At 39.8% G+C, this 19,431-nt stretch overlaps 1 protein-coding gene across 7 annotated transcripts in view; it reads right to left on the reverse strand.

Moving 5' to 3' along the window:
- LOC106085463 (serine/threonine-protein kinase mig-15) overlaps positions 1–19,431 on the reverse strand; it is a 259,525-nt gene that overhangs the window by 68,555 nt on the left and 171,539 nt on the right. For 4 of the 7 annotated variants that reach the window (XM_013249721.2, XM_059360367.1, XM_013249727.2 and 1 more), the window contains exons 8-9: positions 6,436–6,764; positions 2,454–2,589 (exon numbers count right to left, since the gene is read on the reverse strand). In XM_013249721.2, coding sequence (XP_013105175.2) covers positions 2,454–2,589; positions 6,436–6,764 — 465 coding nt within the window. The remainder of the gene's footprint in view (positions 1–2,453; positions 2,590–6,435; positions 6,765–19,431) is intronic. The other 3 variants (XM_059360366.1, XM_059360365.1, XM_059360369.1) reach the window with 1 other exon arrangement.

Below are 19,431 nucleotides of genomic sequence, written 5' to 3' on the forward strand. Positions count from 1 at the left end.
GAATATTTCTGAATCCTGGGGATATATAAGATTCGGCCCGGCCGAACTTAGCACGCTCTTACTTGTTTATTTTTTTTTATTATACTTTATTTTTATACCCACCATCATAGGATGGGGGTATATTAATCTAGTGATTTATTTTACAACGCCTTGAAATATTGATCTACGACCTCATAAAGTATATATATTCTCGATCGTTACGACATTCTGAGTCCATCTAGCCATGTCCGTCCGTCTGTGCAAAATTTAAAACTAGCCGCTTGAAATTTTACACAAATAATTTTTATTGATGTAGGATGTTGGGGATTGTAAATGGGCCATCTCGGTTCAGATTTGGATATAGCCCCATATAAACCGATCACCCGATTTGACTTTTTTAACCCTTAAAAGCCTCAATTTTCATCCGATTTAGCAGAAATTTGAAAAAAAAGACTTGTGTTATGACTTCCAACTTCCATGTCAAGTATGATCGGAATCAGTCTATAAACAGATATAGCCCCCATATCAACCGATCCCCAGATTTGACACATTTAGCCCAATATGGTTATATAGGCCCGACATGACTTCTTGAGACCAAAATAATTCAAATACAAACTCAGTTAATGAGGGTACATTTTTAGCGGAATCCATGGTGGTGGGTACCCAAGATTCGGCCTTAGCACGCTTTTACTTGGTTTATTTTATTTGATATTGTTTTATGTTTTGTTTTTCTATTATATTTTATTTTCAACTCCTTGTAATAACCTCGTCAAAAATTGATCAGCAGTCACTTTCAGCAAGCAACAGACTTTTTGAGAATTATAAAGAGCTAACTCCATAATAGGCTAATGATGATTCTAAGAAAGAAACGAATATATATATATGTAAGGTTTCTGTAATGCCAACTGTGATAAGACACTGCGAACAGACAAAAACTGTGAGAACAGTTATAACTGCTGTTATTTTTACCGTTCTTAGGGGGGTCCTTAGGTTATATAAAGAATATTTCTATATCCCAAGTGGTTTAACGATTGATTTCCAATTATGAATTTCTATACAACTAGATTTTTTATTTGTAATAATATTAACAAAAAAATAACAATGGCCCTATAAACTCCAACTCAAACTCTTTTCATTTTCCAACACGTTGTGCACCAGCAACAATCCATTGCAGAGACATGATATGTTTTTTTTTCTAGGATTCTATGAGAAATAAGAAAATTTGTTTTAGATCTACACGTGATTATGGATAATAGAATAGGGACTTTTGTAGATATTTTGCAAATTTTTCATGAATTTCATTCACATCCTTGTTGTTTGATTAAGACCGTTGATTAATGCATAATTGTTTACATACTATTTTGATTTTTGTGTGAAATGAATGTGTTTCAAGATGGCATATATTGGAATGTATGTATATATTATATATATACAAAATATGATACGATTTGATTACACAAAATTTTGTTTTTGTTATGATGTGTCGGTTAACAAGAGCATATATATATATATATATATATGTGTATAATATATTTTTGTATATTTATATATGAAGTGCACTTGAAATGCATTCTTGGATATCAAGTGCAGTATAGAATAGATAGATAGATACATATGTCTTTTGTAACGTAACAATTACACATTATTGCATTGATATAAATTTCCAAATAATAGAGTAAAAACAAAAAATTGTTAAACAAAAAGGAAAAATTATGATGAAAATAACACTCCAATAATAAAAATAAATGAAAAAATTCACGAAAAATATTTGCAAAACTTAAATGATGAATCAAAGAAAACAAGGAATTTTTAATTTGTATAATAATAAAGTTTGGTTTAGAAACTATCCTAAAAGAACCGCAACCACTTAACACTGTTTTTGTTGACTATTTTTTGTATGTTTTCAAATTTGTTTAGTTTGGTTTCTTTATACACAACAAACAACATTAACAAAAAAAATCTTTATTGTAAACACCTAAACCTGTTTATTTTCAATTGGAAATTGGAATTGTTGCTTTTTACAATCATACATTGGTTTTAATTAAAAGAGAGAAGATTAAAATGATGTTTTCTTGTTTTGTTGTTATCGTAGTAAGCAGTATAGTGTTTACGAAAATAATTGGTTATTAAGAAAATGTAAACTTGTTTTTTTTTTGTTTTTTTTTTTTTTCATTTTTTTCACAATTACCACACCTTCTCTACTACAAATACAAGACGTAATCTAGCTATTTAAGTGTATTTTATAAAAAATCACCAATTTCATGAACATTTTCTAAACAAAAGAAAACCAAATCTGTTTTTCTGATTTTGAAGAAATATTTTAAGGTTTTTTTTTTGTCTTAGTTCCTTTTCTAATCTCTTTAATTTGGGTAGAAACTAATGCCCACAAGTTCGGTGAGCTTCATTTATATAAAGAACAGATCTCTAATATTCTAAACTATTAGAATAACAAGCAATTTTAAATCTGGACTTACCCTTTTCATTATCAATGTACGATCGCCGGCCTGATCATCATCATCGGGTGTTGGAGGCAGCGGACGATTGGGTGGTCCACCGCTGCCATGGGTAATGGGTGTTGTGGAATCCTCCGATACTGGCACCAGGCCAGGCCTATATGAAAATTCAGGACTAGGTTTTATAACAAAATCATAACATAACAACAACAACAAATAAAATTACAAAGAAAACATGAAAATGATATGAGAAATTATCATCAAACACAAGATGAATTATAAAATCGAAAGGGGAGTTGAGAAAGAAGGAAGAAGAGTAAATGTATGTTCATTAATTATCTCATTATCATTGTAATTTCAAATTGAGTGTAAATTTATAAAAAAAAATTAAAAATTGTAATGTAAAAATTTTTAAATAAAATTTAAAAGACAGTGTTCCAAAATATTCCGCGTTAATTAAGAACTATCACATTTTATAGGTATATGGCAATGACGTTTGCTGATAAATTTCAAATTTAACATTCGCTTAAGATGACTTTTTGGCATTCTTTTAAGCGTTAAATTGAATCAAAACTAATTATTTATGCCTGATTACAAAACGTGGGAGTTAAATGCAATGACAATTAAACCTAGAGTTAATGAACCCAATGTTTCCAAGATATGGTAAGGTTAGGATGAACAAGTAAAAGCGTGTATAATAGGTTCCGCGGGACGAATCTTATATACCCTCCACCATCTATCTCATTTGCCCGATATCTTTTAATTAGCCAACAAAGTATAACCTAACCTAACCATAATGGATAAGAATTGCTATGCTATTGGAGGTATATCAGGTCAGGGATCGATTCGGATCACACTATTATGGGCGAAATGACCGATCTAGCACCGCAAAACTCAATTTTCAACTTGTTTAAAATCGGCAAAATTATACCTCAATCGATCACAAACATTCCAGTGATATTAGAAATCGATTCTACATTGATTTGGTCCAGTACACTCATAGAAAAAAGTTTGTTGAAAATAGCGAACACTCTCTGCAGTACCACTGCTATTGCAGCAGTAGTACTGCAATTATGTTGCCATGTAGCAGGGGATGTTAGAAGAAAAGTTAGAACCCATATGCCAATGTATGTCTCAGTGGATATTTATAATCACCACTGAATGTATACTTTCCTTAACCTTTTTTCTTTAAATTTAGATACAAAAGGCCATGTCAGTCGTGTGCACATTAGTAGAGCAATAACAAAAAATGTGAGCTAGGTCAGCCATATTTCGAAATGTATACCAATAGATGGATCAGGTAGCTTCTTTACAGAAAAATTCCATAAATTAAAATCATCTCTTCCAATAGAATTTCTAAAAAAAAAATTCTAAGAAATGCCTAAAGAAACAAAGCAAGTAACAGGCAACCATAAAAAGTAGCATTCAAATTTTTTTCCAGCAGACTTGTGTACTCAAAGCAGCAGATTTTGTTAGTTGAAATAGCAGTAAGAAATGTTTGCTAATACAGCAGCCCTAAGATTGATGAAACATCAGTAATGTCTGCTTTCCCATTTTCAGCAGAAAAAAACTGCAAACATTTTTGCTGTTTTGAATAACAAATTTGGTTGAGTGTAGAACAGCAGTAAGCTGTCAAACCCAACATACGTTTCAGCGGGAGTATAATAAGCATTGCCACGTGTTTTTTTTTTTTGCATTATCAAACAGGTTAAAAATTTGCGTTTGTGTCAACTAAATAACCAACAAATAGCCAGCTACCGTGCAGCTTCCAGCTAAGCTTCTCGTGATACCGATGAACGACATATAGATCGGAACCCAAAGATCCAGCCCGTGTGGTGCTAATGGCGTGGTGTCCTTCGTGCCCATGGCTTCCTTCGTTGTTGTTGAAGCAGTTTGTTGTTTTTTATCTTTCGACTGCTTGATTCTGTTGCGTATCCAGATCCAGGAACTCTGCGAGAGATGGGGTGCGTCCAGAGTCATCTGGGACTGAGACGAGAAGGTCTGGCTGGGCAGTTAAACAGGTGACGGCTGTCGTGAGGTTGGTGGAAGTTGAGGCGGCAGCATCTGCCGCATCGTAATTGAGCCAGAACTACTCTGGTTTGCCGGGGGAGATCAATTTCTTCATACGCGGTCATTATACAAGGACCACATTCACCGGATAGCTATTCGCAGCATCTGCTACCGTGTCTGCATGAATAATGTCTAGACCCGCTTGATATGCCGCTTGATCTAGAGGTTCTCTCTTGTAGCGCTGAACCTCACGCTCTAGTTCATGTAGATCTACCTTAAGGCTTCTGGGCGGTGGATATCTATCCACAAGATGATGATTTGGATGGTTTCTGTGATAACAGCCCAAAAGGTATTGCTTAGACAGCATGTAGTTATGTCTTCGCACTGGTAGGATCTTTGTCTCCTGATGGAGGTGGTCCACATGAGAACTGTGTCACAAAGTTGACGAGACCACACTGGCGCTGCATAACTTACCATGGATCGGTCAATTGCTTTGTACGTGGTCAACAAGGTTTCTTTGTCTGCACCCCAAGTGTTGCCAGCAAGTGACTTAAGGACTTTGTTTCTACTTTTGACTTTATCGCAGATTGCTGTGGCATGTGAGGAGAATGTGTAAGAGCTGTCAAATGTGACGCCAAGTATTTTGGGACACTTGATGGTCGGAATCATTTCTCCATCGACCATCACATTCAGCCACGTGTACCGTCATATCACATGGCCTGAGCTTACTGAAGCCACGGCAAATGTGTGCGGTGATGACATGCAAAGCAGCTGTTGTGCTATGCAGTCTTCTTCATTCATGCTGATGCTCGGCAAAAGGAAATTCTCCAACGAGGCTCGGGGCGAGCAGTGCCTCACTCTGCTCATTTTCCAGACATCGGGAACTATAAGAGTGTTCAAAAGTTGAGGACAGTTGTAAGGTACTCAACTCCAGGTAGATCCAGATTCTTTAGTATCAGTGTAGAGATTCCGTCGGGGCCCAACCCCTTGGATGATTTGGCTCCACTTCGTCCACGGTTAATTGTGTCGGCTGTCCATCGGCTCAGAGACCACGAATACGACGAATGGTTCTGCTCCTAGTCCTGTCACTCTCTGGATGCACAATAAATTGACGGTTGAACAACCTGGCGCTTCTCTTCGGATCAGTCACAGGTACGTCGTCTTCCTTCATCTTTGCCATATGCGTTGGTTTCCCCCTTCCTTCTAGTATAAAGGAACATTTTGGATCTCTCAGTAAAGCGGTTAGCATCCTAGGTTGCTAGAAGCGTGCCCTTCGACCTAATCTAATCTAACAGATTTTGGTACAAACCATATCATGTACTAAATATTTGACTAAATCATAGAGAAATCTAAAAATTGGCTCCGGCAAACTCATTCGAAATAAAATATAACACTTTTTCTGGCAAGCAGTTGCTACTTGGGTATCTCCTTATTCTCGGCTATTTTTAAGACGTTGGAGAAACTCTCAAAAATCAGTGCTGGATTTTCAACAATTTTGTATGGACAGTTCAAGCCACTCAGCGATTACTAGGACGCCAAATTCACTGGTGAAATCATTAGGCCATGTTCCACCTGAAAGCGCTCCTATTATGTATGCATTGCAGCACTTTTAGATGCACAAAATGGAGAATATGAAATAATTACCACTTAAGTGTAAGTTAGGTTAGGTTAAAAAGAGGGTGTCCGCCCATGCCACTAAGGACATACACGGGGCGGATTAATATCCGCATTCTCTTTTGCTTTGAATACTCCCATGTTTGACTAAAAACGTTACATGTTACAGTGCATGGAAAATGTGCTAGTTCTCGCGTTAGAATTAGTTCATTATTCCCTTACACAGATGCTAATTCTGCACAAGGAACAAAATTCCACTTCATGGTAGTGCCTATAGTATGCACTCAAAAGACTTAGTGCTTGCAATTTTATGATTTTTTTTTTGTTGAAATGCCCAAATGAATACAAAATTGAAAAAGAAACAGGGAAAAATACTCACAGTGGTTTTGGTGGATCACTAGCCAACAGGGTGCCATCGTTGCGTCCACGATCATTGGGTTCATCTGGCTCACTATCCGAGTCACTGCTATCCAAAGGATCCAATGGATTGGAAACTGCCACATGATGATGATTATTGCCCGATGTTGGCAGAGGTGCAGCCGGCTTGCCGGACCCTGAGGGTGGTCCACCCGATTGACGATTACTACGAGGCGGTGCTTCTGGCTGGGCTGATTGCTGAACAAACGATGCCGAGGATGATGCTGTTTGCGGTTGTGGCTGTTGAGAGACGCCCAATTCATTTAATTGTGCTGCTATCATATCCAAATCCTAATGGTTTTTTTTTTTTTTTTTTTTACATTTTCATGAAGGATTTTTATGTGATCGATTGATGGGTGAAGGTGGTGGTTGTGGTGGTGATGGTGATGAAGATGGTTTGCAATTGTGATGTTATGAATGGTATAAAGTGTAAATTTGTGTGTGCATATGGGAGATGATTGTCAGTGGTGGTTGTCAAGTGTGTATTATCAATTTTTTTTTATTTCAGAATTTTTGTATGTGGTTTTGGATTTTTTGTTTTTTTGCCCAAGGCACAGTGATGTTTTCAAGTTGGATTTGGAATTGACAGTTTGTTGTTTTTGAGTTGGGGCATTGATGGTGGTGGTGTAGGTGGGTTGGTCAATAAATGTGGGTATTTGTTTGCAGTAGATTTAATTGCATTTCATTTGTTTCGCCAATTCAAGTTTATTTGCAAAATTCGAGGCCACAAAAAAAATAAATAAAAGAATTCACATTAAATGTAAAAAATTGTAAAACAAACATTAGAGTGAGTTTGAATTGGTTTGTTATTTTTAGTCATTTTTTGTTATAGATTCAAGTTGGAGAAGATAGAAATAGCAACAACATCGAATAGGTGGTTTGTCATTTTAGTAGTTTGATTTTGTTTGTTGTTGGCAGGCATAGAAATGTAATTAAAACGAAAAGAGGTAGAGTTTAGTATTGGCTTGCTTGAAGGTTTAGGTTTAAATTGCATACTGCAAAGCCTTGAGAGAAGGGACATTAAGTATGTTTATTGTAAGTTAAGACAAGGGGGAAGGGGTTTCATAGAACATTGAACAAACATTTTGCATTCATTTGTAGGTGTGTGTGTGTGTGTGTGTTTTTTCACTGTCTGATTATCCATATTCAAGCAAATCAAAAATAGAATAATGTAATTAAAATCCAAGTAGGAAACAAAAAATGTTCATTAATACCTATTTAATAATGTCCTACATCACTAGGTTTTAAGGTTTACAGAGGTATTCATTGCCGTTGAGGAAAAGCTTTACGCTGAGCTTACTTGCACTTTTCCCTTCTAGGTTTAAAGCAAAGCTACAATGCAACTACCCAGCATATGCAATTAGGCTGGAAACGATTCCAAGGGGCTCCTAATTTAACTGAAGAAGTTCTCTAATCCGACTATCAAGACAATGTAAAAAGAATTTAAGAGCAAAGCCACTTTTCGACAGGCGAAAATTACTCACATATCACTGAGTTGTCCGATTCAAATTTTAAGCTCAGTAATAGGGGTCCCCCTTTTCATAGCATAGTCCGAACGGCGTGTCGCAGTGCGCCACCTCTTTGGGGAGAAGTTTTAACATGGAATAGTACATCACAAATGTCGCCAGTATTAGGAGGGTATAACCAATGCTGACAATTTTTTCTGATGTTCTCACCAGGATTCAAACTCAAGCGTTCAGCGTCATAGGCGGGTATGCTAACCTCTGCGCTACATAAAAATTACACTATACAAGTCTCTAAATTCGCTTTTATACGCAGCAGACGCATGGGGCCTTGCGAAGGTAGATGAAGCAGTTTTTGGAGTATATGAAAGGGAAATCCTTGGTCGTAGGCATTCGAGTATAGGGGATCAAGTTAGAAGCGAATACCGAAGGAGAATAGGAAGTAGATAAGTACAATCTAAGGCGTCCATTTAAAAGGCTCAAAATGAGGTATTCATCGCCATTTTAAAAAAGGGACGCAAAGTGATGGATAATGATCATCTGAGATTCGAGTCAAATTGTATGATAAGAAGCTATACTACACACAAGAAAATAAAAATCGGTTTCAATCACGAAATTAATTGATCCAACTAATTTTCTAATTTAAACTGCTTCAATCACGAAAATGATTATATCAATCACCGTTATTGAAAAAGTATTTGAAAAATTTTTCAATTAAAAAAATTGCATCTTTATTAAAAAAAGATTGAAATTTTTGAAATTTTCAATTAATTTTTTTAATTGGATCAATTAAAAACAGATTGAAATGTTAAATTAATTTTTTTAATTGAACTAATTAAAAAAAATTATTGAAATGTTTGAAAATTCCAATTAATTTCTTTATTTGATACACAGATGTGTACCTGGAACAAGAACTTGAGGTGCCTTGTTTGGACAAACGTATAAATAAAACTCCCCCGCGGGGTTCACGAAAGAATTTCGGCTGTCGGTTTGGGGTGTCCTATAGATTTGTTGTTGTTGTCAAAGCTATGTGTTGTGCATTGTGAGCAGCAGTTCTTGGTCGATGAAGGTCTCCATCGGGTTAATCCGGCTGCCATGGTATTGCTATAGGTCTGTCGATATATGGAGCGCATGGGTTATTGACATTTCCTTCACTTTATATTGTAGAAGACAAAATAGCCTTTAATTAAATTACCTTGAGCACCATACTTGAAAATTGTTTAAGGTTCGATTAAAAAAATTATCGAATCAATTAATTTTTTAGTTGAAAACTATAAAATTTTCAATCACGATTGTGATTGAAAAAAAATGTAGGTTCAATTAAAAAATTAGTTTTTAATCGATTCAATTAATCTTTTAATTGAATCAATTAATTTTTTAACTGAAAATGGCAAAAATGTCAATCACGATTATGATTGAAATAATTTTTAAATTCAATTAAAAATTTTTAAAATTCATTAAAAAAATTAATTGAATCAATTAATTTTTTAATTGAAAATTGCAAAAAAATTCAATCACGACTGTAATTGAAAAAAACTCATATTCAATTAAAAAATGATTGAATCCATTAATTTTTTAATTGAAAACCATTTTATAATCAATTACAATTTTAATTGATCGTTTGAGTCCCATATTGTCATGATGGGTCAATCAACCTATTTAAGGTGATTGTAGGAGGCAAAGCGCCACCTAAATACTTGTGCACACAATTTAAATGTCATATTCGTAACCTACTCCTAACTAACATTCATTGGAGTGCGATATTGCCGTAATCGGCTAATATGTCCATTTTGAAGAATTTTTGGACGTGGGGCGACCCCCCATTACTTGGATTTGATTTTTATATCATACTCGTAATCGTCTCCCCAATACCTTTTATTTGAGCCTCATATTGACATGAACTCCAATTTGTCGGTTTGAAGGAGTTTTGGAGTTGGGCGGTCTCTGAGTGCTTGAAATGGGTACAATGTGTTATTAACACATTCGAATTCTACCTCCAATACCTTTCATTTGATACCCATATTGTTCCGATAGCTCCACTTTTGGTTTTGGCTGGTGTTTTTGGGGTTCTTTGGGTTTTTGACCATCTTTTTTAAATCGAGTTATATTTGGTATTTTTCCTGTGAAGTTTGTAACATTTGCAATCATAACTTAAAAAAGTCGAAGCAGTTGGCGACAAAAATCGACTTGAAACAAATCCATTTCGACTTTTACTACTTTTTTCAATTTTTCCGACTTTGTGTGACTTTAAAGTCGTTTGGTCGACTTCTGCAAACAGTAAAAGTCGACTTCGACTCTTCGTCTTTTTTAAACAGAAAGTCGATTAATCGTTTAGTAGCAAGTCGACTTTTAGATCCCTATTCCAAACATTTTTGTACCCACCACCATAGGATGGAGGTATACCAGTCTAGTCATTCCGTTTGTAACACCTCGAAATATTGATCTGGGACCCTATGATGTATATAAAGGGTGACTGGTTTAAACATCTCACGCACGGTTCGTTGTTTGTTTCACTTTCACAATTTAACCATGAATCGTCTTACAAACGAACAACGCTTACAAATTATTGAATTTTATTATCAAAATGCGTCCTCTGTTACTAAGAAAGTTTATCGCGCGCATCTTCCGTTTTATCGACGATGCTCATTTTTAGCTCAATAGCAGAATTATCGATTTTGGAGTGAAGATCAGCCAAGAGCTACCAATGCTTCCAAATGAAGTCAGTTTGGTGGGGTTTATAGGCTGGTGACATCATTGGACCGTACTTCTTTAAAGATGATACGAATCGTAACGTAACAGTGAATCATAAGCGCTACCATGAGAGCTTAACTTGCATGACATGTGGTTTCAACAAGACGGTGCCATATGCCACACGGCACGCGTTATAATGGATTTATAGAGGGGCAATTTCGGTAAACATTTTATTTTACTTTCGGGACCGTTCAATTGGCCACCTAGATCGTGTGATTTAACGCCATTCGACAATTTTTTGTAGAACTATGGTAAAGCTCATGTCTACTCAAACATGCCCCCTTCAATTGACGCATTGGAAGAGAACACTGAAGCATTTATTCGGGAGATACCGGCCGAAATGTTGGAAAGAGTATCCCAAAATTGGACTAAGCGGATGGACCATTTAAGGCGCAGTCACGGTCAACATTTGCATGAAATAATCCTTAAACATTAAATTATATGGACCGTACTATCGATTCAAAAAAAAAAAAATATATTTCACATTTGTATGAATTTTGTGTTTTTTCGAAAAACTTTCCTGTAGCTCTTAAAAAATTACCCTTTATATTCTTGATCCTCTCTAAATTCGAGTCGATCTAGTCATGTCCGTCAATTCATCTGTCTGTGGAAATCACAACAGCGGTCGAACGGCTGAAGCTAGCTTCTTGAAATTTTGCACACATACTTCTTATTGATGTAGGACGTTGAGGACGATTGCAAATGGGCCACATCGGTTCAATTTGGATATAGCCCCCACATAAACCGATCCATCGATATGACATCTTTAGACCCTAGAGGGCGCAATTCCTCCTTGATTTGGCTGAAATTTCGCACAACGATTTCTCCTATGACCTCCAACATTCGTGCCATAATCTGATGTAGCTTCTATATAAAAACCGATCTCCCAAATGTACTTCTTTTGCGTACATTGTACGTGTTTTTTCTTTTTCCCTGTCTTCTCACATCCTAAAAATTATAATTCCAACTATAATTCTCCAGGACTCAAATTTAATATTTTATTAAGGCATTTGCAAGTCATATGGCCTAACAATAAAAAAGTTAAATCTGTAACATATATACCTACTTATATACCATATGTGTACAATATAAAAAATAAGTACTTAGTACGTGCATAATTTACTTGGGATTTTTTTTTAAGGAAACTTATTACAGCTGTTATGAATATACATGTTATGTACATATGTAAACATTTGTGTATGTAGTTATGTCTATTGTGTAAGGTGTTATTTTTTGTTTTTGTAGGGCAGAATTTGCTATTAAGGTGGGCGAGACACATGAACTAAGAGGCCAAAGAACCAGTTGTACAAAAAAGATTAGGCCACATTAAAAGAAATTAGTTTATGTATAGAAAAAAATAAATACAATTTATTTTAAAAGAATAGAAAGATTATTTTTTGTATTTTTTTGCGTCGCAGAAAATTTCGAAGTACACTATTAAAACATTAATTAATTTAATTAATAAAAAAAAAATTATAAAAAAATTTAGTTTTCCTTTATCTTCCAATCATTTCCCTCATAGAGCAACTATTATGGTCGCGATATATCTTAAACCACTTTCCACAAATTGGTCCTAGACTCATGGAAAAATCTTGAGCATTGTGAAAGCGATATAGTTTTGGGTTAGAACCTCCTTTGATGTCGCAGATATTTCTGTGTCCATTTTGCGAAATATGGTAACAATTTGCAAAGCAATCTGTTACGATGTGTTTTTTTTTCATATTACAACTTTGGATACCCACCCGAGGGTATATATGTAAACCATATTTTGTCATAATACGGTGAAAACTGCATAATGTATGCCCCCATAGCAGCTATATCGAAATATGGTCCGATTTGGACTGTGTCAAATTTCAGTGAAATCGGATTATAAATACGCGTTTTAGGGGGACAAGACCTTGAATCGAGAGATTGGTCTATATGGCAGCTATATTCAAATCTGGACCGATCTGGGACAAATTGAAGAGAAATGTCGAAGGTGCTAACACAACTCACAGTCTCAAATTTCAGCAAAATCGGATAATAAGTGTGGCTTTTATGGGCCTAAGACCCTAAATCGGAGGATCGGTCTATATGGCAGCTATATTCAAATGAGTACCGATCTGGGCCAAATTGACAATGGATGTCGAAGGGCCTAACACAACTCACTGTCCCAAATTTCGTCGAAATCGGATTATAAATGAGCTTTTTATGGGCCCAAGACCTTACATCGAGAGATCGGTCTACATGGCAGCTATATCCAAATCTGGACCGATCTGCAAAGTTCCAGCTCAATAAAAAAGAATCTGTTGAAAGTTTCAGCTCAATATCTCTATTTTTAAAAACTGTAGCGTGATTTCAACAGACAGACGGACGGACATGGCTAGATCGTCTTAGATTTTTACGACGATCAAGAGTATATGTATATCTTTTAGGTCGGAAATGGATATTTCGATGTGCTGCAAACGGAATGACGAACCGAATATACCCACATTCTTCGGTGGTGGGTACAAAAAAGCGGAAGTTTATTAGGATATGTATTCCACACGGCTCAAGGAATACAATAAGAGAGCGGCAAAACGTGCATACTGGAAGATTTCCTGCGAACAGCTCGATAGCATAAATGACGTCGCCAAGATGAACAAATTTCTCTAAAAAACCCATGTCCAAATTTAAACGTTAGTAGACAACATGGGAGTGAGAGCAGAGACAACGAAGGACATGTTGAGGCTTTTGGTTGTTGTTGGTTGTCGGGACATACATCCTGCACATCGGCATTAATCCCTGCCCTGTAGGAGTTGAGGCGGCTGCACGCCGGATAGTAATTGAGCCAGAACTACCTTGGTTTGCCGCGGGATATCAATTTCTTCAGCTGCACCACGTCTCAGTGTACGTGTTGAGGTTTTTGGTTGTTGTTGTTGTAGCAGTGTGTTGCACACTGAGGCGGCAGCCCTTGCCGATGGATAACTTCATCGCATCAATCCGGTACGTACAACCGGCTGCCATGGGATTTTGGTGATTCGTATCTGTGGAAAATGCCACAGATACGACGTGACTAACGGAGACACCTGAATCTTGGAATAATGAGGTTGATTGAAGGCCTATCATGACAAAATTTATGGTAAAGGAAGCCTTGATTACGAGCTTCAAATCAATTAAGTCAACCGGACCGGATGAAACATTTACGCCCCATCTGGCCTCTATTTTCACAGCGTGCCTGGGTCTTGCATATACTTCGAAAGCCTGACAGAAGGCTAGGGTGGTATTTATACCCAAGCACGGCAAGTCAAGTTATGCGACACCATAGGCCCCCAGACCTATAAGCCTAACGTCCTTTCTACTCAAAACCATGGAACGTATTGTGAACACCATAATAAAGAGTAGGACATCCAGCGAACTGCTCAAATACAAACAGCATGCCTATGGCAAAGAAAGATAGGTGGACTTTCCTGCACGAAGTTGTGCATAAAATAGAAAAAATTCTTTGATGCCAAGAAGTACACATTGGCGGTTTGCGTTGACATCGAGGGGGCTTTTAACAATGTGCGGACCGACACACTGATCAAATCCTTAGATTAGTACCGGGTGGACCGGGTCCTTAGAGACTGGACCCCATGTAAATTGAAAATTTTCCCCATGAACATTCCACTAAGGAACAGGGGCAAACTTCTCACATATTAATAAGTGCAGTCCGATTCAAGTTTAAGCACGTTGATAAGGGGCCTCCTTTTTATAGCCGAGTTTGAACGGCGTGCATCTCCTTGGAGAGAAGTTTTACATGACATAGTAGCTCACAAATGTTGCCAGCATTAGAAGGGGAAAACTACCGCTGAAAAATTGTTTCCAATGGTCTCGCCAGGATTCGAATCCAGGCGTTCAGCATCGTAGACGGATATGGATAGGGACAGGAAAGTGAATTGGAAGTTTCACATTCAGGAGCAAACTGAGAAAGCTCCCAGATGTTGGGCTCGAAATGAAGCTTGAGTCCGAGGACAGTGCACCGGCTCTACAGGAGCGTGATTAGAACAATAGTAACTTACGCCTCAGTAGTTTGATGGACTGCGATGGAGAAAAAGTGCAACTTAAGGATAATACAATACCGAGGGATAATTCAATCCCATGGCAGCCGGTTGTACGTACCGGATTGACCCGATGGAATCTTCATCGGCAAGGGCTGCCGCCTCAGTGTACGTGTTCGTCTTTTTTCGTCATGGGAGAGGCACATCCCGGAGTGCCTTCTCCGTATGCTTTTGGTCCGTGCCGGGATTGAAAAGAACCCCGGACCCTGCTTCTGTTCCGTTTGCCAGAACCGCCTTCATCATCGGTCAGTGTCGGTGAGGTGTAACAGGTGCTTGGAGTGGGTACATTTCCGTTCTTGCTCTGGCCTAACTTCGCTACGGGAGTATAGTCATACTGGCTATGTCGCTAGGTGCTGTGCGAACATAGCCAGCAGTGGGTCACAAGCGTCGCCGTCGTCGCCTTCGGCGTCCTCGTCGTCGGACTATGTGACCCCCCCGACCTCTCCCGTACGGCAATTTATGCAAAGACAGCACCCTAGCCCTACTATTGCCAGGCCAGTGTCGGGAAATGTATCGTTCCTGCAGTTAAACTGCAATGGACTGCGAGGCAAGATTGATGAGATTGTGGATTTTATGAGTCGGAAGAGCATATCGGTCGCAGCGATCCAGGAGACAAAGCTGACTAACACCTGCAGCTTGCACAGTTGTCACGGCTACAATGTGCTACGTAAGGATCGCTCAAGGAATGGAGGTGGGGGATTGGCCTTCGTTATACACCATTCCGTGCAGTATAGACCTATCTCGCCTGCGCTTGACGCTAGTGACCCATACATGGAATGTATGGGGGTAGCAGTCAAGTCTGGTACTGCCGAGATAGAGATATACAACGTGTATATACCGCCGGTTGGCAGCTGTGTCCCGATTAATGGCCAGGCCTACAGCCCCGACATAAGTGGGTTGCTATCTGGCCATAGTCGTCTGGTTCTGGGGGATTTCAATGCACATCACTCGTCATGGCATTCTCCCCTAGGCAACGACCAGCGTGGCATAGCTTTGGCAGAGCAGATAGATAGCTCCATGTTTTGCACGGTGAATGAGGATGCCCCCACTAGGATTACGAGGAGGTGCAGCAGCTCGCCAGACATCTCAATCGCATCCCCTGATCTCCTGAGTGACGTATCCTGGCAAGCCGTCATCTCTTTGGGGTCAGACCACCTCCCCATAATCCTCACCATCGACCGACCACCCGACTTCATAACCTCTGAGCGCCGAACGTTCATCAACTACAAGAAGGCCAATTGGACTGGCTTCAGAGAGTATACCAATCGCCGCTTCAATGAACTGCCACCCCCCTCTGATGTGCTTGTGGCCGAGAGGAAATTCCGAGACATCATCAACGCAGCAGCCGCTCGCTTTATACCAGCCGGTCGAATACCGCAAGTGCGACCCAATTTCCCGGCGCAAGCAGTGGTACTCGCAGACGAGCGTGATGGGATTCGTGCTATGGACCCCGCTAACCCCAGAATCAGCGAGCTGAATCTGGAAATAAACAGGGTAGTCAACGGTGCAGGCAAATTGTGGGCCACTGTTAAGTCTCTTTCGAACCCCGGTAGACGGGACGACAGGACCTCAGTCACTTTTGGCGAGTTAACCGTGACTGATCCGAAGAGATGCGCCAGGTTGTTCAACCGTCAATTTATCGTGCATCCCGAGAGAGACAGGGCAAGGAGGAGAGCCATTCGCCGTATCCGTGGTCTCCGAGCCGATGAACAGCCATCACAATTTACCGTGGGCGAAGTTACGAATGTCATCCGTGGCGCCAAATCTTCCAAGGCGTTGGGCCCCGACGGAATCTACATTGATGCTGAAGAATCTGGATTTACCTGGAGTTGAGTACCTTACCACTGTCCTTAACCTGTCATTGAACACTCTTATAGTTCCCGATGTCTGGAAAATGGGCAGAGTGATCCCGCTACTGAAGCCTGGTAAAGACCCGAGTTTGGGGGAGTCGTACAGACCGATCTCCCTTCTCTCACCAGTGGCTAAGACGCTTGAGGCATTACTCCTCCCGAGCCTCGTAGGAGAATTTCCATTCGCCGAGCATCAACACGGATTTCGGAGACTGCACAGCACAACAACAGCTTTGCATGCCATCACCACACACATTTGCCGTGGCTTCAATCAACCCAGGCCATGTGATAGGACGGTCCTCGTGGCATTGGACCTATCGAAGGCATTCGACACGGTCAGCCATGCCAAATTATTTGAGGACATCGCCAACACGTCCCTCCAGCCAGGCCTTAAACGTTGGGTCGCGAATTATCTGTGTGGCCGCCAGTCATTTGTGGAATTTAGGGATAAGAAGTCAAAACACCGTAGAGTGAAACAGGGAGTTCCCCAAGGCGGGGTGATATCTCCGGCTCTGTTTAACCTCTACCTATCCTCCATCCCACCTCCTCCAGACGGCATAGAGATCGTATCATATGCGGACGACTGTACGATCTTGGCATCAGGCCCCCCGCCCATTGATGACATCTGCGATAGGTTGAACGTCTACCTCAACGAGCTTGCCTCATATTTCGCTGCAAGAAATCTGAAGATATCCGCCACCAAATCTTCAGCCACACTGTTCACTACAAATACGCGTGAGGTGAATTCTGAGCTGACTGTGATGGTCGATGGAGAATTGATTCCGACCATCAAGTGTCCCAAAATACTTGGCGTCACATTTGACAGCTCCTACACTTTCTCCCCACATGCCACAGCAATCTGCAATAAAGTCAAAAGTAGAAACAAGGTCCTCAAGTCACTCGCTGGCAGCACTTGGGGTGCAGACAAAGAAACCTTGTTGACCACGTACAAAGCAATTGGCCGGTCTGTGGTAAGTTATGCAGCGCCAGTGTGATCACGTCAACTTTGTGACACGCAGTGGAATAATATTCAGATCTGTCAGAATGCCGCCCTCCGAACTGCGACGGGCTGTCTCCTTAGTTCTCATGTGGACCACCTCCATCAGGAGACAAAGATCCTACCAGTGTGAAGACATAACTACATGCTGTCTAAGCAATACCTTTTGGGCTGTTATCGCAGAAATCATCCAAATCATCATCTTGTGGATAGATACCCACAGCCCAGAAGCCTTAAGGTTGATCTACACGATCTAGAGCGTGAGGTCCAGCGCTACAAGAGAGAACCTCTAGATCAAGCGGCATGATGCAGACACGGTAGCAGATGCGGTAAATGGCTACCGGGTGAATGTAGTCCTTGGAGAACGACCGCCACCCATTGCACCCGAAGAAATCGACCTCCCCCGGCAAACCAGAGTGATTCTGGCTCAATTACGTTCTGGCAGATGCAGCCGCCTCAATTCCCACAGAGCTAGGATTGATGCCGATGTGCAAGATGTATGTCCCGACTGTAACCAGGGACCGCACGATACACGTCACCTGTTTAACTGCCCGGCCAGACCCACTCGACTCAGACCCAGATACCTGTGGACGCACCCCATCTTAGTCGCGGAGTTCCTGGGTCTTGACACTCAACAGAATCAAGCAGACGAAAGATAGTACACAATAAACTGCTACAACAACAACAACAACAACAACAATACCGAGGGCCTATGATGCTTGATATGACAAGGCGAGTTAATGGCACCTTTAAATAACCAAGGGCCACACTGTTCCCGCGGTGATCTATCCTTTGGACCGGAACAAGCTTGCTCATTTACAGGAGCTTGACGATGATCGCCACCTCCACATGAAAATGTGGCTACAACAACAACAACGATGACGCTTGTAACCCCCTGCTACCATAGTGACGTAAGGCCAGAGCAAGATCGGAAATGAACCCACTCCATGCACCGGTTACACCTCACCAACACCGACCGATGATGGAGGAGGTTTTGGCAAACCGAACAGAACCAGGATCCGGGCTTCTTTTCAATCCCGGCACGGTCCAAAAGCCTGCAGAAAAGGCACTCAGGGATGTGCCTCTCCCAAGACGAAAAAAAGGGCGAACACGTACACTGAGGCGGCAGTCCTTGCGATGAGGATTGCATCGGGTCAATCCGGTGCGTACAACCGGCTGACATGGGAATGTGACAAAATGTTGTTGAGGTCTTGTCGCATGCCATGATTTAAATCGCGGCGATAATCTATTCAATATGGAAACGAATCTCTCATTTCAAACGTCGTGATAAGACCCCTATTTTAGTAATTCAAACAGACGCTTTTGCAGAACAAACTTTTCTATCGGAACATCTTTACAACATTCTCATACATGTCACCTCAAAAATATCCCACGATACAAAAGTACTCGTTGTCTGTAACAATTTTACCTTCTGAAAACATATGCAACTTTAGGTATGTTGGTAAAATCATTCCAATGTAACCCTCGTTGAAACGAGTCATTTTCCAAAGGATATAAGTAGTAGGTGTTTGATATTAGTGTGGGGTAGAATGTGGTGTCTATGGAAAAGTGTAGGTGAATGTGCAGGTGTAACAGGAAGTGTTATATGACAAAAAAAAGCAAATACAAAGAAAAAACTTAAAGACATAGAGGCTCTAATACAGAGAGAGAGAGAGAGATGGGTAAATAGATAGGTGCACATATATACATACAAACTATAAAGGAAACGGAAATGAAAATTTTCAAAAAGAAAAAACATAGGAAGCAGCAAACAAACCATAAATGCAAATGGAAACTTTGTGAGGGTCTACTGTTCCACTTTTCACATGAAGTGCTGTC

This window comes from Stomoxys calcitrans, chromosome 1 (assembly GCF_963082655.1).
Source record: "Stomoxys calcitrans chromosome 1, idStoCalc2.1, whole genome shotgun sequence".
In the NCBI taxonomy this organism is placed as follows: domain Eukaryota; kingdom Metazoa; phylum Arthropoda; class Insecta; order Diptera; family Muscidae; genus Stomoxys; species Stomoxys calcitrans.